Source organism: Leptidea sinapis, chromosome 39 (assembly GCF_905404315.1).
Source record: "Leptidea sinapis chromosome 39, ilLepSina1.1, whole genome shotgun sequence".
NCBI classification, from domain to species: domain Eukaryota; kingdom Metazoa; phylum Arthropoda; class Insecta; order Lepidoptera; family Pieridae; genus Leptidea; species Leptidea sinapis.
This window is the reverse complement of record NC_066303.1, coordinates 5,926,373-5,952,496: the sequence shown is the minus strand read 5'-3', so window position 1 is coordinate 5,952,496 and position 26,124 is coordinate 5,926,373. Positions and strand designations below refer to the sequence as shown.

At 38.0% G+C, this 26,124-nt stretch overlaps 1 protein-coding gene and 1 long non-coding RNA gene across 5 annotated transcripts in view; both read right to left on the bottom strand.

Annotated features, from left to right (window-relative positions):
* Nucleotides 1-23,157, bottom strand: part of LOC126976013 (sarcolemmal membrane-associated protein) — a 33,015-nt gene extending 9,858 nt beyond the window's left edge. The window contains exons 1-5 of one of the 4 annotated variants that reach the window (XM_050824153.1): nucleotides 23,072-23,157; nucleotides 16,100-16,265; nucleotides 10,853-11,032; nucleotides 2,118-2,192; nucleotides 1,163-1,258 (exon numbers count right to left, since the gene is read on the bottom strand). In XM_050824153.1, coding sequence (XP_050680110.1) covers nucleotides 1,163-1,258; nucleotides 2,118-2,192; nucleotides 10,853-11,032; nucleotides 16,100-16,265; nucleotides 23,072-23,142 — 588 coding nt within the window. In that variant the 5' untranslated portion in view covers nucleotides 23,143-23,157. Of the gene's footprint in view, nucleotides 1-1,162; nucleotides 1,259-2,117; nucleotides 2,193-8,530; nucleotides 8,622-10,852; nucleotides 11,033-13,007; nucleotides 13,207-14,967; nucleotides 15,060-16,099; nucleotides 16,266-23,071 lie in introns of those variants that run through there. The other 3 variants (XM_050824154.1, XM_050824155.1, XM_050824156.1) reach the window with 3 other exon arrangements.
* An 869-nt stretch (nucleotides 23,158-24,026) lies between these two features.
* Nucleotides 24,027-25,981, bottom strand: LOC126976038 (uncharacterized). The gene is made up of 2 exons (XR_007731823.1): nucleotides 25,650-25,981; nucleotides 24,027-24,711 (listed from the first exon to the last, which is right to left on the bottom strand). It is a non-coding gene; the product is annotated as an uncharacterized LOC126976038 (long non-coding RNA).
* Between the last annotated feature and the right edge of the window lie 143 nt (nucleotides 25,982-26,124).

Sequence of the window (26,124 nt, the reverse complement as noted above, 5' to 3'; positions counted from 1 at the left end):
ATGCATTGAATTAGGGTGGTTTGATAGATGCTACTATAGCGCGCTATAGTGGCGCTGGGCAGGTCATGTAGCGAGATTCATGGACAAAAGATGGACAGTAGAAACGACAATTTGGGAAGGACCATCTGGCAAATGAAAAAGAGGCCGCCCAAGAAACAGATGGGTAGATGACATAATAAAAATAGCAGGAACAGAATGGAGAGGAAAAGCACAGAGGAGAGATACATGGAATAAGCTGGCGGAGGCCTACACCCGCAGTGGGGTTCCAATAACATAACTTTTATATTTATTTTATATTATACGCGTAGTGCTCAGATTATAGAATTATGTATTTGAATGTTGTTGGAATTAATTAAAGGCTTATTATTATTATTATTATAGTAGCATCAGGGTAAATCTTAAAAGAAGTGCCAAATATAAAATAATACTAATCACTCGAGGTGCACGTTTCCGTATAGAAATTCTTTACTACATTTTTTTGTACAACGTAAGTTGTTTCAATAATTAACTACTTTAGTCGACAGTTATATTAAATTTTAAGCTATTGCATAGCTTCTATCGCGGGCCTTGAGCGTGGAGACCGAATCCAGAAATTCCGTAACGAAAATAACCTAACACTTACTTACTAGATCTATATAGATATTTCGCCACGGTCATTACAGTTGCCGTGGAACAGCGGTTATCACGTATGGTTTTTGTGCAGAAGGTCCCAATTTTTTTTAATTACTTTATTTTTTTTATCACGTTTTTCTTAGTTTTTATTATTATGACAAGCATGTTTATTTAGTTTCACCTGTCCCGTTGTCTGTCTGTAATCAAATCTTGCAAGTAAAATTTTACTCACTTCCCGTTTGCTTTTTTTAAAATAATTTTATCAAAAAACTGCATAAATAAAATAAATAAATAATTATAATTGCATAAGTTGATAAAAAACGCTATGCAATAGCTTTACCGCGGCAGTCCCCGTTTTTTTTAATCGGCATACTTCATTTCGTTTACAATTACTACATTCACCATACTTCACACCATACCCTTTGCCTGCACCAGCGCCATTGTGGAAGCTTTTTGAACTGTTATTTATAGCATAAACTGGACACTTTTTCAACTTTTCTCCCATATGAGATGATCCTCCTTGCCTGTACCCTCCATGTGTTGTACTTACAGTAACAGATACGGCAGGCCTCATGTCACTCTCGGTCTCTACTGGTTCTTGCTTGATCTGGGGCTCATCACCTGACACGATGACAAATTCCGCATCCTGCACGTGGAAACTTATGTTATAACCCGCGACTTCTTCCGCGTAGATTGTTTTTAAAAATAATAAGCCCATTTGGAATTGAAGTTTATCTTAAGTTCTATTCCAGTTCTAGTTACCGTTTTCACTCCCTTGCCAACATATTATAAGAATCTTAATTCGAGGAAGATTGTTATGGCAAACTAAACTTACTGTTGGTATAGTTATAGCTCATCCAAAAAATCCCGCGGGAACCATGGATTTTTCCGGAATAAAATGTAGCCTATGTCCTTTCCCAAGCTCTAGACTATCGCTGTACTTCATCAAAATCGGTTCAGTAGCTCCAGCGAAAAAGCGGAACAAACATACATTCACTTTTTGTAATATTAGTAGGAATATACTTTACCTAATATATTTTTGAAGATAAGGAACGAAAAACTTGACAACTCGCTTGAATAGTGATTTCAGGTAACAAAAGCGACAACAGCTTTGTCAGACTAAATGGGAAGAGCTTTTATATACAGAATATGGAGTAGTACAGGGGATATTATTGAATGAACACAATGCCCAAATGTTTTGAGTTTTCTTTAGTGTTAATTCCGCCAATGTCTGACTGAAAGTGCCAGCCGTCTCGTGCCAGATTTTGGCGAGTCAACATGCCTCGTGTAGAGCCGAAGCACGTGTCGAATTGTTCAAAAGACAAATATTAGCGGAATTAACACTAAAGAAAACTCAAAACATTTGGATAATTATGGATTTCCGCAAAGTACTTCAATAATTTTTTTATGAACACAATGGCTGGCAGCTCAAAGCTTTAAAAGTCCTGCTTTGAATAACAATTTCTAAATTTCAATTAACAACGCCTTCAACATACAACACTTACATATACATTCCGTACTTCAAGAGCTTCAGGCGTCGACTCGACGTTCGATTCTTCATTATGTGTGTTCACGTCAGACTGCAAAAAAAAGTTTTAGTGAAATATTAAAAATATGCTCACTATACAGTGCCGCTCAGGATTCGTGAAAAACCTGAGCGATACAGATCAGACTACAATAACGCTCGTCACCTTGAGACATAAGATGTTAAGTCTCATTTGCCCAGTATTTTCACTAGCTACGTCGCCCTTCAGACCGAACCACAATAATGCTTACGCAATACTGCTTCACGTCAGAAATAGGCGCCGTTGTGGTACCCATAATCTAGCCGGCATTCTGTGCAAAGGAGCCTCCTACTAGTAAATACTTTTATATTCTCATATACTTTTAGCATTGAGTAGTCTCATTAATTACTGTGCAATAGAAATATCGCAGAGTGTGAGAACAAAGTGGATTATGTGTTACGAAGATTAAGCATAAAATCTAAACAAACACGCCTACACAAAGCAATCTGTTCATGCGAAATCTTCCCAAGTGTTTAAGCAAGAGCAGTATTCCGATTTAGAAAGTTAAATATATTATTATTAATCAATATGTTGTAGTGCCAGATGATTTACGGCGGTCCCCAATATAATATCTACAGATAGAGATAAATTACTACCTTAATAATCTGAAGCCGTCCCAATATACCCAATAAGTCATTCTTATCGCCTTATATTGGAACGCGTGAATTGCAATTTCCATAGAAACTTCTATCACTGGTAAGCTATACGTCGTCCCATTGACAGACAGCGTGTACGGATAAGGCGAGTTACCGTCGGTTAATTTATTGGTACAGAAAAGTCAACGATAGTTACGATTTTTATCTCAAGTAAGAGATAGACTGAACATTGGGAACGGCCGTTAGTGGCTTGCGTAAGAAGACTGCAGTGAAAGCACTTTTAAAACTCTTACAAGTTTCTACCATAACTGCTCTCCTACGTCGATTTTCATAAAATGTGAGACGATTTTGGTTCAACACACAATGTAATTATTACGCAACGCGTAATTTTTATGTATAGACGCAAGAAGTAATACTTCCTTGGCCTAACAAAGCAAAAATCCTAAAAATTATTTATTCCTCGTGCTATTCTACGTTTGTAGAAAGAACATTATTGCAAAAATCTTGCAAAGATGGCTTTGACAATTAATTATTAAATAACGAATACGGCTGCATGGGCTTGAACCCTTTGCCTATCCTAATATTGAAAAAATAAATAAATAATGAATGTCGCAAACGTCAGAAAATCTTAGGAACCAACTTCACCGTTACTTTTGTGTAATATATCATCTTAAAATTTCACACTCATGATTTTTTTTCATAACGCGCCTAAAGAAGAATAGCATAACATCAATAAATCAAAGTTAGAAATTCTGTTGTTTTATCAATCAATTTGAAAGTAATAATGAAAGATTGGCTTTACTTAGCGTGCTATTTATTCTAGCGGTCAGCGGTGATTATCATACATATTATTTTAGAAAATATCTTTTAACTCTTTCTCCCTTAAGGAATGTATATATAATGTTCTCATTTTTTTTGTAAAATGACCAAAAAGTGGCTGCTAAAAAGTGGCAGAATATTCTTCCGTACTCGAAGTTTGTCTGGTTACACCCGGTATTGTTTGGAAGTACATTTTTTCTAATGTTAAAAACTTATACATATTTTGTATAGTACCTACCTTCTGCTTTATGTTATAACTTACTATTTATAATCTGTAGGTACTTTAATGGAAACTCAGTATAACAAGAGACACATAATAACTTTTATAATCAATTCCCAGCCTCTATTCAGGCATTATTTATAAATAAATTTAAATGTTTTATTAAAGAATGGCTCTGTCGTAAATCGTACTACCCCACAGCTGAATATCTAAGTGATCGCCTGGGACTAGATTATGATTATTTTATAGCAATAACAGTGACAGTACAATATTGTATATTTTATTACAAAGAGCGCAAAAAAAGAAAGCTGGGAGAGTTTCTTGTGCCGCTTCTATCTCAGAGCGCCATTTGTTTCCGAAGCGGTAGTAGCAGTATTAGAAATTACATCAAAAAGAATTCTTAAGGAATAAATTTTGAGAAAATAAATGCCTTTTATGACTTTCAACAAACCATTGCAAATATTATAATTAATATAACAGATTTAAACAAAGGGCGGACTCACACTAGTCCTCGTTTTTAACGAGGACTAGTGTGAGTCCGCCTCGTGCAGCTGAAGTTCCGTATTCATGAAATCATAAGAAAAAATTTCTTTCGTCTCTTTAACATAACTTTAAGGCGAGTTCCGTGCTTTTCCCCAAAGTCAAAGTTCTTTATTTGCTAAAAACATTAAAGGTAATATTGTTATAAAAAGAGTAAGCACATGTTTCGTCTTGACAGACATGCAAATATTCGAGTGGTTTCGTTTTATCATGTTTTTTTTATGTTACCTCAAAACTTTCGACTGGGTGAACCGATTTGTATAATTCTTTTATATGGAAGCTGATGCTTCCCGTGTGGTCCCATTGTAATTTGGTCCAGATCGGACAATGGCATCCATGAGAAAACCATAAAAGTCTTAAATTTGCTATACATACGTATAGAAAAGTGGATGATAAATTTACGAATAACTCAATATCGCGCCACCCCATTTCGATGATTCTTTTTTTATACGAAAGGATATACTTCAAAGATAGTTTGACGAGAGTTTGGTTAGGTTCGGATTACGGAATCCATGACAAAGTAACGGAACACTGTCTGTAATCAAATTGCAAAGTACTTGCGTTCTTTGCTGCATTGAAAAATTTAGTATATTTACACATATTTAGACAAATTGTTAGTTAGTGTGTACTTCAAATTCAATAAAATCATAAAATAAAAAAAATTAACAAAAAAAACAACCGCCTTCAAAAACACTATTCCAAAACAATAGATATTATAATGTGCACTAAAAAGAATAAAAATAATTGCGTATTTTATACAATCTAAGTAGTTAATTAATCTTATTCTAGTTACGATTATTGTAATTTTTATCGGTGTCATCCCAGATAGGTTTGTTACTACATACATGAGGAGTGAGAATGAGTCGTGAGGAGACGAGAGGCGAGAGCGGGTTGCGGCGGAAGGACACCGATTCCAAAAATAACAATACTCGTAACTAGAATTAGATTAATTAATTAAATTGTATAAAATACGCAATTATTTTTATACTTTTTAATGCACATTATATCTATTGTTATGGAATAGTGTTTTTGAAGGCGGTTTTTTTTTTTTTTTTTTTTTTTAATTAAATTTATGTATTTGGCATATATTGAGGTTCCAAGGATAAGATTGAGTCGAGGTCGAGTAGAAGAAAAACCACATCACACCATGGAGTACCTAGAGGAAATACGTCATGGAAGTGTAAAAAATAGACCGAAAACCATGAATTCTGGGACTGTTTGCTATCATTGTAGCATATGTACATCATAATATAAAATATCATTTAACATAAGACTAACAAGAATATTAATACTTCATCAGTACTTTATTGCTTCTCTTTCTATTAATCATTCCTTATTGCTTCTTTTGGAATTTTTCTTTCCGCACGCGCATTGCGTATAGAAGCAGTACGGCTTATAAAATCTCATGTCCTACTGGCCCCTGGGTTTATACAGAATAAAGATGAATACTTATAAAAAAAACTACATTTTATGCGTATATTGCTTCCCAGGTAAATATAATATTGATATTTGGACATTCCAAGACTATTCGTGTCTTGATTTTATTTGAATTGGGCTAAATATTGTCCATCCTTTTAAATAAAACTATACCTAAGAAAAAATATTGGCCTATTATTAATTTAGCTTACTACATACTTTGTCGGTCATATACTTTATAAACCCTGACCATTTCTAGTTTTCACTAACTTATCGATATGTTTATTCACTTTCGTACAACACTAGGTATTTTGACAGAAGTCAAATCTATGGTTACAGAGTGCCTATTACTTCAAGTTTTCATATGTCATTTTTCGCACTATATGAAAATATTCTGAGGTTGTCATAATCACTTTAAGAATATGTGATTAGCGTAATTGTATTAAGTTCGAAATTCATGTTAATAAATATGTAGTTATATCTTTTCGTGATTGTGAATTTAGGCCCATCATAAAGCCGGAATTAAGTGTGTGTATTACATATTTAATAGGTAAATGTGTGAGTTTGGCGACATCGGTTTCCATAGTAAAATGACGTGATGCCACTTCTTGTAGTTTTTTCTGTACATTACAATAATTAGTACAATGTTACGAGATAATGTAGTAAAAATAGCCACTAAAAATTATAAGTAATTAGATTGGTACACAAATAATATTTGAAAATTTTGTTGTTTTTTTTTTGTAAGGGTTTTCACTTTAAAAACATAACATAATTGGTGGTAGTTACCACTTCGTTTGATAATATTCGTGTATTGAGTAAAAACTATAATTTTTAATATCGTTAATAATTTAAAATTTAATCTATTCAACAATGTCTCCTCTCTTATTTCTTTTGGTAATTTATTAAATACTTTAACACACATAGCAAGACAGTTTTTGTGGTACGAAGGGGTTCTAATGTGGGGTACTCGAAGTCTAGTAGGACCACGCGATGGAAGCAAAGAACGGTTGCCTAACGGGCTGAATAAATTTAAATTTTTCTTAACAAATAAACTAGCCTCTAGTTACTCGAGTCTAGTACATCCCCACCCCAAAAGCTCACTGACATGCCTAAAGTAGTTTTCACTTTAAAAATTCAGGTTTTTGCACCAATTTTTGAATACGCGCCAGTTTTTTTTACACCAGTTATTGGATACATGTACATTAAAAATAGTAATTATACCTTATGTTAATTTTGGTATTTACAGACCACAAAGCTATCCCTACAAATGTTTTTAGAGCCACGCACAGAATAACTCACCAACCTTTTTGTAACTGAAATAGAAATGTACATAGCCTGTATATCTATATGGTATAATTATTACTATGATTTAGGGATTAAAATGCACTTAAATCCATAATAAATAATAATAAAATCTATAGTGTCTATAAAATCTATAGTTCTTCTTGCGCTAGCGCGCCTGTCTTCAACTTCCTGTGTCTAAAAAAATGAGATAAGGAAAAGAATCGAGGCTACTAACTAGGAAACGTGTTACTGTGCCGAGATTTAAATTATATCCTCGAGACCTAACTTTTAAGAGGCGTAGGATCCTCAGAGGGTTTAGGCAGGGCACGTCTTCTGCTTTGTGTGAAGGTATTTGAAGACACCCCAGCCTAATTCTAACAATGGCTTCGTATTCCAGAAGGATGTGTACGGGATCTTCAGCGGTTTCGCAGCAGAATCTGCACAGATTTGATTCACTGAGACCCATTCTGCCTAGGTGCCCATTCAGCTTGCAATGGCCAGATAGGAACCCCGTGAGGGCTCATCTATATGGTAACTACATATTACAAAAGTATTAATTTCAGCGATTGCGACTCATGATGAGAAGACAAGGTTCATAATTTTATGAAACGAAACGCATACACACATTCTGAAGCCGCATTCGCTCTTTCAACTCGTTCCGACTTCGATGGCAAAGCTTTTAGGGATATCAGCAAGAGAAGGTTGTTAGTCGATCCCGATATATTCCGTTCCGGGGTCTAAATACGTAAATGTATTTCCCTCCTCTCGAAAAAAAAAAAATCTTTCAAGTTTCAGTCGGGAGCTACGAGAAGCATAGATGCTTCTAATAAAATCGTAAACTATCCGTACCTATACTTTAAATAGTTCTTCAAAAAATAGGTTTATACACGTTGTACTGATATTTTAAGCGAAGCCAAAAATTCGTTTTAAAATTTGTCTTATTATGCACTCTAATCTAAGCAACTGCTAAATGAATTTGAATGGGTTTTGACAATAAGGGACGAGAAGAGCAGGGCATTCAGCCGATGGTAATTGATACGCATTGCCCCATTACAATGCAGTGCCGCTCAGGATTCTTGAACAACCCAAAAAATCTGAACGGTGCTACAACTGCACTCGGCACGTTGAGACAAGATATTCTGTCTCATTTTTCAGTAATTTCACTAGCTACGGCGCCCGTCAGACCGAAACACAGTAATGCTCACACATTACTGTTTCGCGGCAGAAATAGGCACCGTTGTGATAATCTAGCCGGTATCCAGTGCAAAGCAGCCTCCCACTGGTATGCGTAACATTTAGTGTTGGTTTCATTCCAATCGATTCACAAACAAAAAACTAATTGGTATGCCGATTACGACGCTGGCAGGTCGCGGTCCTGCAAGGCACTAGTATAAATAAATACCTGCAATTTATCCTATTTGGCCACAAAGCAAATCAACAAAACTTGAAACACAATATTGCAACAACAATTTCCTCACCATTTTTCGAGTAGGTAATTCACTGAATCCACGTGTAGAAACTCATGCGCACAAAATACACTGAGTCTTGCAAGTCTATTTTTGGAGCGCGCCTGTACGTGTAAAAATAGGAATTAGGAAACGATCGTCGATTACAAACTCATAATTTTGTAACGTAAATTTAGTGAAAGAAGCTAATAAGCACAGATGGTTAATAGTTCAAAATTTTACTATAAAGGCTCGTTTATCGGTAGTCGCTTTACCAGTGGGAGGCTACTTTGCACAGGATGCCGGTTAGAACATGGGCACCACAACGGCGCCTAATTCTACCGTGAAGCAGTAATGTGTAAAGAGTTACTGTTACTGTTTTGGTCTAGCCGTAGCTAGTGAAATTACTGGGCAAATGAGACTTAACATCCTCAACGTGTCTCAAGGTGACGAGCGAAATTGTAGTGCCGAATTAGAATTTTTCCGTTTTCCAATAATCCTGGGCGGCATTGCAATGGGCAGGGCGTATCAATTACCGTCAGCTAAACGTCCAGCTCTTCTCGTCACTTATTGTCATAAAAAAATAGTTAGATAAAAGACAATTTTTTAGACATTTGCCACCTTTTACCATACCAGTGTGCCAAGTTTTCAAAACGATGATCGACAAATTGTGTTTTTTTTTTGGGAGTTAGGAAATAAATTCTTAATTATATTTCTTTGATTTGGGTACAATAAGCCGAACCAAAACCTTACATGTATTCTGGTTATTCAAATTTTATAAATGAAATGTTATTTCAAACTGCAGCGGCAGCGATTTTTCTTCCGACTTATCTTCATTACATTAAAATAAATGGCAAGAACTTAGTAGAAATCTACCAATAAGTACTTATACATTCATTATTATTATTATTAATTAGTATAATTATTATTAATAATAATAATAATATACATTCATGGCCTAAATATTTGCCTTTTAGGTGCTATTAAAATTTCTACGCTTCTTTTTTCGTTTGTTTGTGGCAAAAATTCTATAATATACTAGCTGACCCAGCAAACTGTTGATCGTAGATGGGTGAAAATTTGAAGTTGTATAAAAAAAAATCGTGTGGACCACCCTTAACATTTAGGGGAATGAAAAATAGATGTTGTCCGATTCTCAGACCTACCCAATATGCACTCAAAATTTCATGGAGAATTTTATATATTAGAAAAGAATATAAATTTATATCATGCTCGATGTTGCTCATGCTAATGATATGGCGAATTTTCTTAATAAAGTTTTATACGTTTATCGTACCGATTTTCCTATACTTTTCTAATAACTAGGTATATAATATGTTGGAGAGGGGAGTGGGAGGCTCCTTTGCACAGGAAGCCGGCTAGATTATGGGTACCACAACGGCGCCTATTTCTGCCTTGAAGCAGTAATTGTTGAACATTACTGTGTTTTGGTCTGAAGGGCGCCGTAGCTAGTGAAATTACTGGGCAAATGAGACTTAACATCTTATGTCTCAAGGTGACGAGCGCAATTGTAGTGCCGCTCAGAATTTTTGGGTTTTTCAAGAATCCTGAACGGCACTGCATTGTAATGGGTAGGGCGTATCAATTACCAGCAGGTGAACGTCCTGCTCGTCTCGTCCCTTATTTTCATAAAAAAAAAATATAAATAATATGGACTAACAGATCTCAATTTTTTTATATAAAGTAGAAACTACTTATTTAATAGCATTTCGGGTTCTTACAATTTCTTATTTTAAAGTGATAACCCCCACAGTTGCATTAAAAATAAGAACTTGCAATACCTAGTCTGTTTTGAAAAGAGCAATCTTAGAGTTTCTTGCTGGTTCTTCTCTAAGGAACCTGCCTTCCGAATGAGGTGTATGAAAAAAATTACATATTTCAAGTATAATACGATTTACCTATGAATTAAAATGTTTTTGATGTTATTTGATATATATATATATATATTTACTAGCTGCCTCGACAGACGAACAACTGTAGATAATAAAAAAATAGTTACTGTTTTATAAGAATTTAACAATAATAGGTATTTCAAAACATCAAGAATTATTTCGTAACATATGCTCCCTGTTGTTATAATTAAATTGTTTCACAGCGGAACTGTCAAACCGTGCGTCACTAAATTCTCTCATAGAAAATATGTCCATATAAAACAAATATTGGAAATAAAAATAATTATGGGTCCCAAATCGAAATAAAAACTATCCTATCTCTCAAGTTGGACCAAACTGCACTCCATGAAGTAATCCCCATTAAAATCTGTTCATTAGTTTAGGAGTCCATCGCGGACAAACAACGTGTCACGTAATTTATATATATTAAGATATATGTTACCTCTTCTGTTTTACCTAGAAGATTTACTTTTCTTCGCGATGCGTCATCTGTACTACAACTAAATGGTCTTTTCCTGCTCGGAATCGTCGTCACATCTCTTTCAAATATATATGAGTACTGACTTGTTCCATGCTCTTCGTTGGATGAGATCTCAGTAGGGACTTCTTTTTTAATTTTTACCTATTAGAGAAAAGTTCGTTGTCATCGTTAAATTTAGACGAAACATCATATGATAAAGATATGGTTCTCTGCAAAATTAAAAGGTGCTTTATTAGGTACCTACATCACGCATTACCCATCAGTTTAATCATTAACGCCCGTTTTCAATAACCTATTTATCAAATTCAAATATTTTTATTCAAAATAGGATGTGAAATCACTTATTGAAAGTCAAAAAACTACCACCCATTCCAAAATGAATGTCTCAGGCCTGAGAAGAATCGGCGCAACAAACTCAGCAGGCTTTTTTTTTTCATCAAAAATATGTTTTACAATTAAAGTAACATTGTACAATTAAACTTATTTTTTAATAGCCTGAGGGCGGACGCTCCATTCCCAATCTGTGGTTATCATTAAGAAAGTCATTTATGTTATAGTAACCTTTACCAACCACACGTTTTTTAACAATTCTTTTGAATATCGTAATAAGTATAATATAATATCCTTAAACTTATATTGGACATAACTATGAATGATAAGATCTTGTCATTAAACGGTGACAGCAATGCATCCGTAAGTTAAACTAAGGATAGATTGGTTATTGAAAACGGCTGTAAACCGAAACTGGACTTTCGGTCGGTCACTAGTTTTCTCTAAATTATTCTACATCAAAATAGCATCGGTTTGCAAAAAATGCAATCAAAAATAAGGTATGAAACTTAGATTAAAGATTGGCCTCCGCTGCGCTCCAACTAGATACCGCTGGCGTAGTCGCAAAGTGCGGTAACTAAATAACTAATATTACGTACTTTAGCCAGTATCAAACAATGTGTGACGTTGAAGTGCCACATGTTCAGCTAATGCATTCCAGTCTTGCTGGAAGTCTAACGATGCAGCAACGATAAAAATGTCCGGTAATAACGGATTTATGTTTAAAAAAGTTTCATAAAAACAAAAAAAAAGCCTTAAAATCATTTGAAAAATCATCATTTTATATGTAAGGGTAAGCATGCGCACTAATGGACGAAACCCCTACCGGCAGTTAACTGTTAGCCCCTTGGACAAATTATTACACTTGACGGAGTGATAGCTTCAAATGTGTGCCAATTGTTTATATGTGAACATGTCATTTTGTCATTGTGTGCGTAGCACTAGTGTTGGGAACGACGATACGGCAGTGTTGCGAGTATCCACACTACAGAAAATTATTTTCATTTTGCAATAATTGAAAATTTATAAATATAGGTACATTTAAAAATTTTACTAATCAGCCACATATTTACTAGGTACTCCGCTTCTATGCATCGCTGTGTGACGTTTATAGCCTACTAGCAAACCGGCCCGCATTGTACATGTGCAAATATTTGGTTTAAAAAATTTAAATGATTTTTCATCTTAATAATATTAGCACAGATAATTAGAAAAAAACCGTATACTTTGCTTATGTTCATTCAATACACAATTAAAAAGTGTGCTTATTGGTAAAAACGTGATTAATAAAAATAATGAATGGCTTATCTCAACGAAAATCAGCTAACAAATATTTTAAAATCATTAAAAGAATGACTTAAAACTCGCTTCATATTTACAATAGTTTATTTGAAAATTAAATTATGACACTGCAGAAGGGAGGGTTATAAATACATATATAACTTGAGAAATAATGAAAAGCTGAGAATCCCAATAAAAAGGATTATGTATTAAAATTGAAATATACAATAAATTACCTCTTTATATATCTAAGCTAGAATGGAAGCATCTCAAAATTAAACTAACAAACAACCTTTATAAAGAATCCTTTCTATTCTCCGCGGGGGCGATGCGCGCTGTCTAGAAGCCGGACTATGGTAACGCGGGCAACCGACGAATCTGTCGTAACCCAAAAACGGCGGGATCACTAAGGCGAGGTGCCTTGATGAGAGGCACTAATATTCCGGAGCGGCCACCGGTAGGGTCCGACCCTGTACGTTTCTCGCCGGGGAAATGAAATACTTACCGGCCGATAATATTGACGATATCCATCAAATATAGTTGGAATCGCATCGAATTTAAGTTTCTTTATTTTTAAACCGGAAAGAAAACAAGACTGTTGAAAATGCTTTGAGCATACTCGGGAATATTTATTAGGCTCCCAGCCTTCTTCTCTTCTTATAGCCTTAATCCACGCATTTCTGATGTCAGGACGTTTTGGAAATCTACAGAAGTATGTAAATGTTATTATACCGTAAAAAAACATCGGTCACAATTTAGACTTAAACACAAGAACAACAAAGCCCTTTTCAGACTACGCTATAGTATTGTAATATAGCAATTATGAACCTAATGCGTATAGCATATAGCATGGCGTTCACATTACGCGATATTATCGCAAGTATAAATAGTATATTGTATCTCAGTTGACAGCAATGTTTGAAGAGTGTGCACACGATCGACACAATGGATTTAATATTGGATAGTCATAATTGTCATCGAGCGATGATTAAAAAGTGGAGTTTGACACTATCTTGTCATTAATGCTACGAAAGAAGAAAAATGCCAGAGCATGGCTATCAAATGACATAAAGTTCAGAGGAGAACGCCGTGATTTCAAACTTTTTGAAGATGGAAGAAGGAGGAAGAGGACGGCTTACCACACGCTCAATTTTATTGCGTATAGTAGGCCAATAATATATCGTACAGTGAAGTGTGAACTTGTCTATAATAATGTATGCTGCGCGATATTGATGCGCTATGAACTATATGCTATTATATTATAGCGTAGTGTGTAAAGAGTTTTAAGCACTTAAACAATGTATAAGGACTATGGTTGGTATCTCTTCAATAGACTATTCTCAATACTCGTTGTTTTTGGATTCTTTAATTGACTAAATACCAATAAAATGTTCACAAAATATCTTTATTTATTTACTTTGCTCATAACAGGTACTCAGGAACTTTTGAGATTTTTTTCACATTTAAATATTATATAATAAGTAATTTTTTTTCACTTACTTAAAGCATGTATTTTGTTGTTACTTTACAAAGACTGGATCAAAATAATTTCTAAAATCAATATTAAATTATTTAAATGAATATTAAAAGCATTAATATTAATTTAAAAGAGTGGCAATGAGGTTCTTCCCACGTCTTCTCATTTAAGCTCAACTTTCCGAAGTATTAAAATAGTCAAATTTATAACTTTGACATTCATAAGAGTAATTTTTGACGAAAATTCGTTATACAAATGTATAAAGATATTTTGAATTTCAGACAGCTCTAATTTTAGGAAATTTGGTATATAGACTTTCCGTTATTTGTTTATTTAAGAAGTCTACATTAAGAATAGTTTGGACAAATTTGAAATGACTTTAAATAATCGTAAGGCTCGGCCCTCGGGATCCCTTGCACTTTCAACATAAAGCGTATTTTTTTTTCCGCCTAAAACTTTTAATAAATTACACTTATCTTTCACTTATACCATTTAGTCCTACCTTTAAAATTGTGAAAAAAATATTAAATAATATTCTTAGCCATAAATGTTATTAAAGTATAGGTAATTGAATTTATCTAAGACAAATGTAAAATTTAGTTGTGATTTTCATTAATTTATACTCAATATTACATTGTTAATTAATGCTGTAGAAGTATGTAAGCATAAAAAAGTTAAGTTATTAGTTTGTTAAATCAACATTTGCAAATTACCGATTACGTACCAATTTTTGGAAATAAAGATTGATTTGGTTTTATCGATAAGGCGATTCTCAATAACAGGCAAGCACATCACTATATAAATGACTTCGAAAACATTAAACAATGCATCAAATAATATTTATTTTTGGTCATAAAACTGATAAAATAATTTGTATAATTAGTATAATATAGCTATCATACTGAGAACATGCAAATCTTTAATTTTTTATCGAATATCTAACACATAATCACTAAGCATTATAAATAAATAGTTGTTATTTACTTACGTATGAAATGATAATTCTGGGTCTTTTACACCTCCTTTTGTTGTTCTGGATGAACATAATACAGCTACACATGACATATTTTCACTTTTCCAATAGATTTTTAACAAAATCAATGAAATGAACGAACATTTTATTTAATTTACGCACCAAATCGCAATGTTTTGACCGACTAGACCGACTCGGTATCACCCAAGCTGACACAATGTACGGTGCGACGTTGCCGATTTGCATGAGGTATCCGTCCAGTGGTGTAATAATTGGTCCGGGGTAGTACGCATAACGTCGAAGAGTGAGAGGGATAGCATATCTAAAAACGGGTATACCTAAAATTCTTGTTTTGTTGACGTTGCTAGCTCTCGTACTATAACTAACCGCTCGGCACTGTACTACCTCTCAAGTCTCAACTAGTTTGTGTTCACTCGCATAGCTTCGTTGACGTTGAATGAGCGTTTTTCAATTTTATCTTTCTGAAAGGTTCGCTAGATGGCGGTGCTCTAACGACCCTTAAGAATTATATATTTTTAAAGCAATAAACGTCAAACATTGTCACATGCTCTGTTGTTTTATTATTTCATTACAATTTCCTCTTTGCTTATTTATCTTGATTCTAGTTACCTACATACGTAGACTGAGAAAACAATAGACAACTGGTTGCCGTGCCGCATGTGAGATAGAATGATAGGTGGGTGGTATTGCCATATCAAAGCTTCACCCAGATTTTTAACAATTCCGCATTCAGTGCTGGATGTCCAATAATTTATCTTAAGTCCAATAATCTGTAATTAACTAGTAGCTCTGCGAGGTTTTATCCGATACATGAATTGTTTGGGATACATCATATATACCTACGCATTAACAATTTATGAAATAATTAAATAACATTCAAGCTAAGTGGCATTGTATTAAAGCAGTAACATACTAATACTAACTACTTACTAATTACGCCTAATATACCTTTTAGTAGTTTTAAAATTAATTTTGTGATAGACCTAAAATAGTGGAATAATCTTAAATCAGTAACGTAACCTACATACGTATCTTTATTAAAAGCTTTTAAATTAATTTTATGGTAGACCTAAAAAATAAAAAAATTATACCTACCGAACCTACTGCAGATTAGAAAAGTACTTACCAAGAGTGGAATAGAATTAGGAAACAGGACAGTTAATTTATTCTTTTTGATTAAGACATTTTTCTCAAAATGAGTGGAACAGATCCGTGATGACAATTTCGGGGTCCAATTATTTCGGCCCGTGGCTTCAATCCAACGTATCTGTAAGTCATGGTCTCGAGGAAAGCTGTAACAAATATAATAATATAAAATATGAATATAATCTACGCATGAAAACTTATGTGAAAATGATCTGTGAAGACATTCAAGACATAAAGAAGTCATACCATGTATGATATAATAACAACACAATATTTTGTATATATAATTGAATTCACTCTTGGTACAAGTAAAAAAACAATATTTTTTTATGCCAAAAATAATGTGCTTTGGGGAAAAATAATTTCAATGGCATGCAGCACCATATATAAATATTTTGACTAAGGCTTATGGACTTGTAGCTGTACCTACAACCAATAATATCAATTAATACAAATGTCTAATACCTAACTTGTAACGTTATATTATGTTATAGATCGTAGAAATAGTAATCGTGCATAATAACTGTAATAAGCGAATGCCGAAAGATTCGTTCTGACATGAACATTTTATTTTATATAACGTAATATTAGCTCTGATAAGAACCATTTCATAATGCTGTACATCAACTCATAGAATCATACAGATCACCAGTAGTCATCTCAGTGAAGTTTCAAGCATCGTACTTTCTCTCGACGATCGCAGACATACTCACGTGATCAGTCATATGCTCCGCATTACACAACCGCACAACAAGGCCGAGTGTCCTCGTATGACGCGTCGGGACTCGGGCGTCGATCGCTATTCATGCAATTTTAATCAATGAGCAATAGCGTAGGTGCGGAATGCTCATTGACATCGTATGATCGAGGTTCGACGCGAGTTTACACAAACTGCGATAGCATTAGTTTTAGAGCGAGATAGAACACATAATATTATTCTCAATTCTTATTGAATGAAACGTTTTACTAATGGTTAAAATGTAAGCTTTAGTATTGGTGTGTATTTTCTGAACTTGTAAATATTTTTTAAGTAACGATTGTAATTGGGTAACTAGTTTTAAGGATTTTGTATATATATCGTGTAACTTTTTAATAAATCATATCTTCCATATATCTTCCACAGTCTCTAAAGTGGTGACCCCGAAAAAGAACACCGACGGAAGGAACCCGAACAAGAACACCGACACAGAATACACCGAACCTCTGCCCGGCTACACATTGAAGAACAGCTTCACCAGCTCACCGAAACGACGAATTCCTGTTCGACGAATCTCTGCTCGAGGAATATCAACCCGACGAAGAAATGGAAGACACAAACCAGGCTCAGCCACTCCCAGCGCCAACCGCGACAGAAATCTCCAGCATTTCACTGTCGATGCGCATACCACCATTTTGGCGGGAAAATCCGCGATTGTGGTATCACAGCTTTGAAGCCGCCACCGATGATCTCAAGAGGAGTCAAGCCCAGCTGACACAGATGGTGCTCGTTCAATTAGAAAAGGCTGACGTCGAACAAATCTCCGACATGCTATTTAACATACCGAGAGATAAACAATATTCAGCAATCAAGGAACGTCTCATATCGGTGTATGAAGAATCCGACAGCCGCAAGTTCCAGAAGCTACTCGTCGAGATGGAGCTTGGAGACCAGAAGCCTTCACAGCTACTGCGACGCTTGCGTAACCTTGCAAGGGACAAGGTTACCGACTCCACCCTCCGCATGATGTGGAGTAAGCTGCTGCCAGCCCACATCCGCTCCGTGCTCGCCGTCAGCGAGTCATTCAGCGCGAAGTCCACGCTGGAGGAACTAGCGTTGCTTGCTGACACGATGATGGAGCAAATCCAGGAGGTAGCAGCCGTCTCCAGCCAGCCACCAGCATCAGATCCAGAATCATCGACGTCAAATCAGGTAGATCACACACAATTCCTTATTAACGAGATACGAAAACTATCACTAGAAGTCGCCGAACTCAAGTCAAGGCCATCTCAACACTATCATCGCCACCGATTTCGCTCGTCATCTCGCAATAGAACTTCGTCACAACACCGTTCCCGCACACTCATTAGCTCATCAACACTTTACTGCTATTACCATCGCCGATTTGGTAGTGAAGCACGACGTTGTACTACGCCCTGCAGCTTCAAGAAAGAGCCATCGGGAAACTAGAACGGACGTCTAAAGGCGGTATGAAGTGTGAAGGACGACGGCGGAACCCGGCGTCCTTCACACTTCATACCGCCTTTTGTCACAGACAAGAAAACAAAGATGTCATTCTTAGTAGATACCGGTGCTAATATATCCGTCCTACCAAGAAAACTAGGCCTGAAAGCAACACCTCTACCATTTAAATTGTACGCTGCAAACAACACAACAATTTCAACTTATGGTGAGAAAACATTAGAACTCGATCTCAACCTCCGTCGACCATACAAGTGGAAGTTTATTGTAGCTGACGTCACGAAACTAATATTTTTGCTGGTCAGGGGGTTCAAAGGGATCAGGTTCACCCCCAGCGATGAGGGTGAGTACCGCCTCATTCAGAGGTACCTTACGGACCTGGAAAAGGTGGAGAAGATCTCGTGGTTCAGTTACTCATTGCCGTCAGACCGCACTCTTAAAGTAGCGGTCAGGGGACTGCCGGTGATGTCGGAACCAGTAGAAATCGAGGAGGCTCTGCGCTCACTGGGGTACTGCCCGGAGTACTGCCGGCGACTACAAGCTCGCAAAGGCCGACCGGGGTGTATTTTCTTCGTTATTTTGAAGAAAACCCCCGGCCTCACCCCTGGCATTTACGAAGTAGACGAACTACTTAATATGTCAGGGGTAAAGATCGAGCTGTGGCGCTCCAAAAAAGGTCCCGCCCAGTGCCACAGGTGCCAAGAATATAGGCACTCCTCGCATGGGCGCCATCGTAGACTGGCATGTGTGCGCTGCGGCGAGGAACACACTGCCAAGGAGTGCCTGCGCCCACTCTCAGAGCCTCCAACATGCGCAAATTGCGGAGGCCCCCATCCGGCCAACAACTCTTCGTGCCCCTTCGTATTCAAACAGGAGGCACGAAACAAGAAGGCCGGCTCGTGGCGCGCACAACAAGCTCAAGGATAGCCGCCACGCATACAAATCAAACAGCAGTTGAACAGCCGCCGGAAGCCCCGACCATTATGGCCCCTGCAAATATGCCCAAACCCCGACAGCCAGGGCCAAAGGGTCAAGCAAAGAAGAGGAGGCCAAAAACCAAGAAAAGCGCCCCTCTCGCGGCGTCAGAGAAGGCGCCGACTGCGCCTAGAAAGGCAAGAGCCGATACTGTACCCACCAACACAATGCCCGGGACAGCATTAACGATGGAGGCAATGCGCGCCTTTCTGGAGACCTTTGCACGAACGTTCCTCGGCGGAACGATACAATACAACACAAATGGCTAGCCCGCTGAGGATCATTCACTGGAACGCACGTGGCCTAAAGAAGAAGGCCACATTATTGAAGCATCTCCTCCGCGACCAGAAGATAGACATCGCGCTCATCAGTGAAACACTGCTGGCGAGCGCGGACGCCTTTCGGGTCCCCGGCTTCGTCGTCTATAGGAAGGACGAAGTCGGCGAGTACGGTGTTTATCGGGGCCTCGCCGTGCTCGTGAGGAGGGGATTGCTTCACCTACCACTGCCACACCTGCATCTCTCCAGCTTTTACGCGCTGGGTGTTGAAACCAGAATCAACGAAAAAGACACCAGGATCTACGCAATATATCACCCGCCAAAACATCGACTAGACATAGAAGAAGTACGAGAGTTGCTTAACTCTCCGAAAGCAACTCTTGCGGCGGGTGATTGGAATTACAAACACCCAGCGTGGAATTCAAGCCGGACAACAGCGGACGGACTTAGGCTATGGAGAGATGCCGTACTTCAAGGGTATGAGGTCCACGGCCCGGAGACTCCAACACACTATCCAGACTATTATGGCTACCAGCCGGATGTCATAGACTTCGCCGTGCTTAAGGGCCTCGACTGCCAGATGTCTCAGGAGGTGCTCATTGATGAGCTCCAATCGGACCACCTACCAGTCTTGATCACACTAGAAAACGAATCCTCACGTACTCCACCACCACCACCACGCCAGGTGATAGACTGGCGGTGCTTCGCCGACATTATGGCGTCGACCACCCCGATGAGGAGGGCGGAGTCCAGTACCGACGTGGAGTCCCTCGCCGTGGATCTCACGGAGAGTACCCAGCGGGCGCTAGCCACCGCGACAAAAGAAAAGTCGTCTCACCGACTCCCAGAGCTGCCGGCCAAAATCCGGCGCCTCATTACCCACAAGAGAGAGCTGAGGCGCCGGTGGCAAGACTCCAGGTATCCTCCGCTCAAGACCGAACTGAACAGGCTGGCAGCACAGATAAAGAGGGAGTTGGATGAGGCAGCCGCAGAGAGCTGGGAGGAGCGTATTGACGGCGCAATGGATGACTGGGCATCATTGCACAGGCTGTGCCGTCAATTCATGAACACATCGCCCCCAGTAAGACCTCTGCGGCACGAAGATGGCTCGATGAGGTACACTGCGGAGGACCGCGCAGACATCTTCGCCAAACACCTCGAACGCCAGTTCCAGCCGAACCCGACGGACGACACCGCTCATCTGACAGCAGTCGAGCAACACCTGGAGGACTACTTCAGAACACCGATAGCTACCGAAGAAGATGCGATGTTCTTCTCGCCCAAGCAAGTCGCCAAAGCCATCAGGCGCACGAGGCCTAAAAAGGCCCCGGGCGTGGATGGCATTACGAGCTCAGCACTGCGGCATCTGCCGCGGCAAACCATCGCGGCAATGACGCGGATCTATAAAGGCATCCTACGCACGGGGCACTTTCCGTCCATCTGGAAAGAGGGCCTCGTGATAGTGCTTCCAAAGCCCGGGAAGGACACGCTGCAGGCCGGAAGCTATCGGCCCATCACGCTGCTCCCCACCGCCTCCGAGGTGTTCGAAAAGCTCCTGCTGTCTCACATCACGCCACACATCCAACTGCGTGAAGAGCAATACGGGTTCTGCGCTGAACACAGCACAACGCTTCAGCTATCCAGAGTACTGATTCTCCTCACAGCAGCCCGGAATAAAAGGGACAGTGCTGTTGCAGTATTTTTGGATATGGAAAAGGCGTTCGACCGTGTTTGGCACATACGCGTGATGCACGCGGCGTACATCACCACTTCCCTCACGTCGAAACACGCCGCATTGAAGATGCAGCGCCAGCTGGATGAACTACCAGCCTGGCTGAAAAGCTGGCAACTCTCGGCAAATGCCAGGAAAACCCAGGCCATCTGCCTATACAGGCAGTCCATAAGCCTGCAAAAGCTGAAGTTCTGCGGAGAGGACATCCCGTGGTCTTCGATGGTCAGGTACCTCGGAGTCACGATAGATCGTCGCCTCAACATGACGCAGCACTTCGAAGACACTGTGACGAAGGCCAACGTCGCCGCAGCGCTCCTCCGTCCGGTGCTCTCCTCCAGCCTCCCTCTAAAGAACAAGGTGGGGGTCTACAAGACCTACATCCGATCCCGCCTCACGTACGCAGCACCAGCATGGTACGCGCTCGTGACAGGCGGCTCAAAAAAGCGATTAAAAATTACACAAAATAAGATTCTCCGCCGTGTCGCGGGCGCCCCATGGTACGTGAGGAACACCACGATCCAGAGGGACTTGGGAGTTGAGAGCCTGGACGCCTTCATTAGGCGCCTCGCCGTCGCAATGTTCTCGCGAGCAGACGCATCGGACTTCGCACATTTGCGGGACCTGGCGCCCTTGCACGCGAGGCCACCCGACGGCCGCCGCTTCCCGCGAGATCTTCTGTCGCGGGTCGAAAAAGAGGAGGAGTGACGACGTGCTCGTCCCCCTGCTCGGCTGATCGCTTCATAGGGGCTTGATCGCTGAGCCACCCGGGGCGACGATGGCCACACTACCGGATATGACGCCGCGCCCAATTATCCTTACATTGGGCGCAAAAATCAAAAGATGACCGCATGGGGAGCATCCGCTCCCCTACCAATTCATGAAGAAGATGACCGCAAAGGGGAGCATCCGCTCCCCTAACATCTCAAGAAGAGGATGGCCTTTAAGGGGTGCACCCGCACCCCCACCCGACGACCTGGGCATATTCATGCCCAGCGCCTGAATCCTGATTCAGGGGGCAAATTAGCCCCGAAAATCATCCCCCACGCGCCCTCAAGCGCGCGTGAGATGACATCACGTGTGTGTCCCGACGCGTAATTCGAGGACGCTCGGCCTTGCTGTGCGGTTGTGTTACGCGGAGCATATGACTGATCACGTGAGTATGTCTGCGATCGTCGAGAGAAAGTACGATGCTTGAAACTTCACTGAGATGCCTACTGGTGATCTGTATGATCCTATGAGTTGTTGTACAGCATTATGAAATGGTTCTTATCAGAGCTAATATTACGTTATATAAAATAAAATGTTCTTGTCAGAACGAATCTTTCGGCATACGCTTATTACAGTTATTATGCACGATTACTATTTCTACGATCTATAATGCTACGTTACAAGTTAGGTATTAGACATTTGTGTTAATTGATATTATTGGTTGTAGGTACAGCTACAGTGTGTATTTTCTGAACTTGTAAATATTTTTTAAGTAACGATTGTAATTGGGTAACTAGTTTTAAGGATTTTGTATATATATCGTGTAACTTTTTAATAAATCATATCTTCCATATATCTTTCACATATTCCTCACAGTCAAGCAGTTGTTTTATTTAATCGCCAAACGATCAGTCTCTAAAGACTTACAGCCCGTGCCACTAAATAAATTAAAAAAAAAAAATCTAATTGAATTTAACTTTATCGCATAAAACGAACAAAGTTAAATTTGTGTATTGTGATTGATTACCAAAAATTAATTTGGAAGCTATTATTATTATCAATCCAAAATGCTATACTTACGTGTGAAAAGACAAATCGGGATGCTTTTTTTCACTATCACTTTTACACCCTAATACACTACATCGAACCATATTTTCAATGCAATTCGGATATAAAAATTATTATTCGTAGACGATAAGTAATTCAACATGTATTACGTGCTTGCAATGTGTATTAATTTTATATTTTAGACACATAGCGTTGCAACTATGGCGAACTGTCAATGTTTGTTTCGCACAGTACGGCGCTGACCTTGAAAAAACCGGCACGCTACATGAAACAGAAAATCATATGATGTTATCTCATTTCTTTACAGGACTAATGTATATGCTATTCTCTTTATGTAAATGAGATGCAAGCTATCTATCTAGTAGCCTATTGTTTACTCAATTCATGACGCAACAAATATAAGATAGTAGTAGTGTTTGAACGACCCAATTTGGCTAATACATTCCTAGACAACACGACATTTTTAAGGAAACAAAATATTAAAGCGTCCATCCCAGCTGGTGCCACTGAATTGTCTGGAGTGATTTCCTCCATACCCATTGATATGTCCAACAAAAAATTTTTCAAATCTTTGTCAAGTACAAAAAAAAATATTTCTGTTTGGCGTATAATGAAAAAAAAACAAATCCGATAGTGGTTTTATATTACAACCTACACAGGCAGTCATTATTACTTTTGCGTCATCTACTTCACTCCCAGATTACGTTCACTTAAAGATGTGGCGTCTACCAGTGCAACCTTATGTGCCACCAGTTAAGCAGTGTTTCCGATGCCTTAGGTTTGACCACTTGGCTAAATTCTGTAAGAATGCTCAGCGTTGCTCAATCTGCACTGAAAATCATTCATATAAAGAATGTACTATACCTATTGACAAAGCAGTATGTGTGCACTGTAAAGGTAACCATCTTGCAGTATCAGGTCAATGCCCTATAAAACAAAAAAAGATATTGGATAGTAAAAATAAAAGTAAAACACCATTATCAGATTTATTTAAACATCCAACAAACTTTCCATCACTCAATAAGAAGGTGAGCTTCAAACCCTACTTTATGAGCAGGACATACACATAGCACTTATATCAGAAACTTGGCTTAAACCAAATATACAGTTTTCTATCAGAGGTTATACAATACTAAGAAATGATTGTGGTAATGATCACAATGGTGTAGCAATTTTTGTTAGAAATGGCATTTATTTTCAAAAGTTAGAAACATTTTCTGATAACTCCTTGCAAAATTGTTAGCTTTTATAGTCCTGGCAACAGTGTACCTAACTTTGACAAATCTAAATTTAATAGACTGTTGCATAGTATTCCAAAACCACTAATAATTGCTGGTGATTTTAATGCTCACCATACCATTCGGGGTTGTAATAGAACCAATTCTAGAGGTAGAGACATCATGGATGTAATGGACGATAATAACTTAATGCTCTTAAATAATGATCAACCAACTACAGTGGGTACTAATTCTTGGAGACCAAATGGACTAGATCTAACAATAGTATCATCTTCATTATTCCTGTGTTGTGAATGGCAAGTTCATTAGGACTCTTTGGGCAGCTATCACTTGCCTACAATCACAAAATTTTCCATGGTAGTGTCGAAAACTGAATCTTCTTCAATTCCATTTAACATTCCTCCACACAGTAATCTGAAAATAGTAAATTGGGACCAATATGAGAACGTAGTAAATGACTTGTTAAAACAATTTGATATAAATAATTGTAATCTACAGAAGTCTTACAATAACGTCTGTTCCATAATTCTTAGAGCGGTAGAAAATTCAGTACCTAAAACCAACTACCACTGTAACAATATTACTAATCTACCTAAAAGAAAGCGACAACTTCCCTGGTGGAATGGGCAATGTACTAAAGTGGTAGAAGATTGCAAACAGGCTTATCTGTTATTCAAATCAAATTGCAATATCTAAAACTACATTCATTTTAAGCAAGCTCAAGCAAAGAAAAAATGTATATTAAGACTTGAATGTCGTAAATCCTGGACAGATTTTTGCTCCACCATAAATAGGTTAACACCAATGAAACAGATTTGGACAAAAATGAGGAAATTTAAGAACTTATATTCTAATAATAATTGTTTCTCTAGCAATAATTGGATATCCAACTTTTTACACAAATATACTCCAGATACAGTACCAAATTTGACAATTATTCACAATAATCATCCTTTAAATAGCACCAACTCTTTTATGATTGCCCCATTTACTATTGAAGAATTAAAAGCTGGTCTATCATCAAGAAAGGACTCTGCATGCGGTTTGGATTGGCTCTCCTATAAAATGTTTAAACTCCTAAATTCTTCTAACTTAAATAAGTTTCTAAAAATATTAAATCTCCTATGGAATACGCATTTAGCAAGCTAAATCTATTGTGAATAGTAATCAGATACATACTGCTTTGAACATTCCCATACCACACACAGATGCACTGTCTCATTTTAAAGGTACATTCTTGCAAGACTTTCAGAATTATTGGCAACAAGTTGTTCAAACAAAGGGCAAATGGTTAGCCGACATTAAAAACGAAATCTCTCCTCCCTGGTTTGTTAAAAAGAAAAAATACTTACACAGAAAATTTTACACCACAATTTGCCGGTTACGTCTGGGACATTCTCGTAGTGGTGCTCATTTATTTAGGATCGGTGTTTTAGATTCTCCAACTTGTCAATTCTGTAATTTATCCATCCAAACTCTTGATCACATTTTCTTTGACTGTCCCCAATATAATCTTCAAAGATTTACATTGATAGACTGCCTCTTGGATATTTATAAGAATGCTGAAGACATTCCGCGCTCACTTCAGCAGTTATTGAAAACTTATGACTGCTTCGTGCCGCTTTACAAATTTATAGTTTCAACGGTAGGCGAAATTTGAAAATACGGCTTGGCTTTTGACACACTCCCCTACACAGACTTAAAACATATTCGTCCATAAATTATTATTGGACTTGTGTTTATAATGTATAAATGTAAATATTATATTTGTAGTTATACCTTAAATTAGTTTCATATTATCTTATAATTATATTCAACTAATATTCA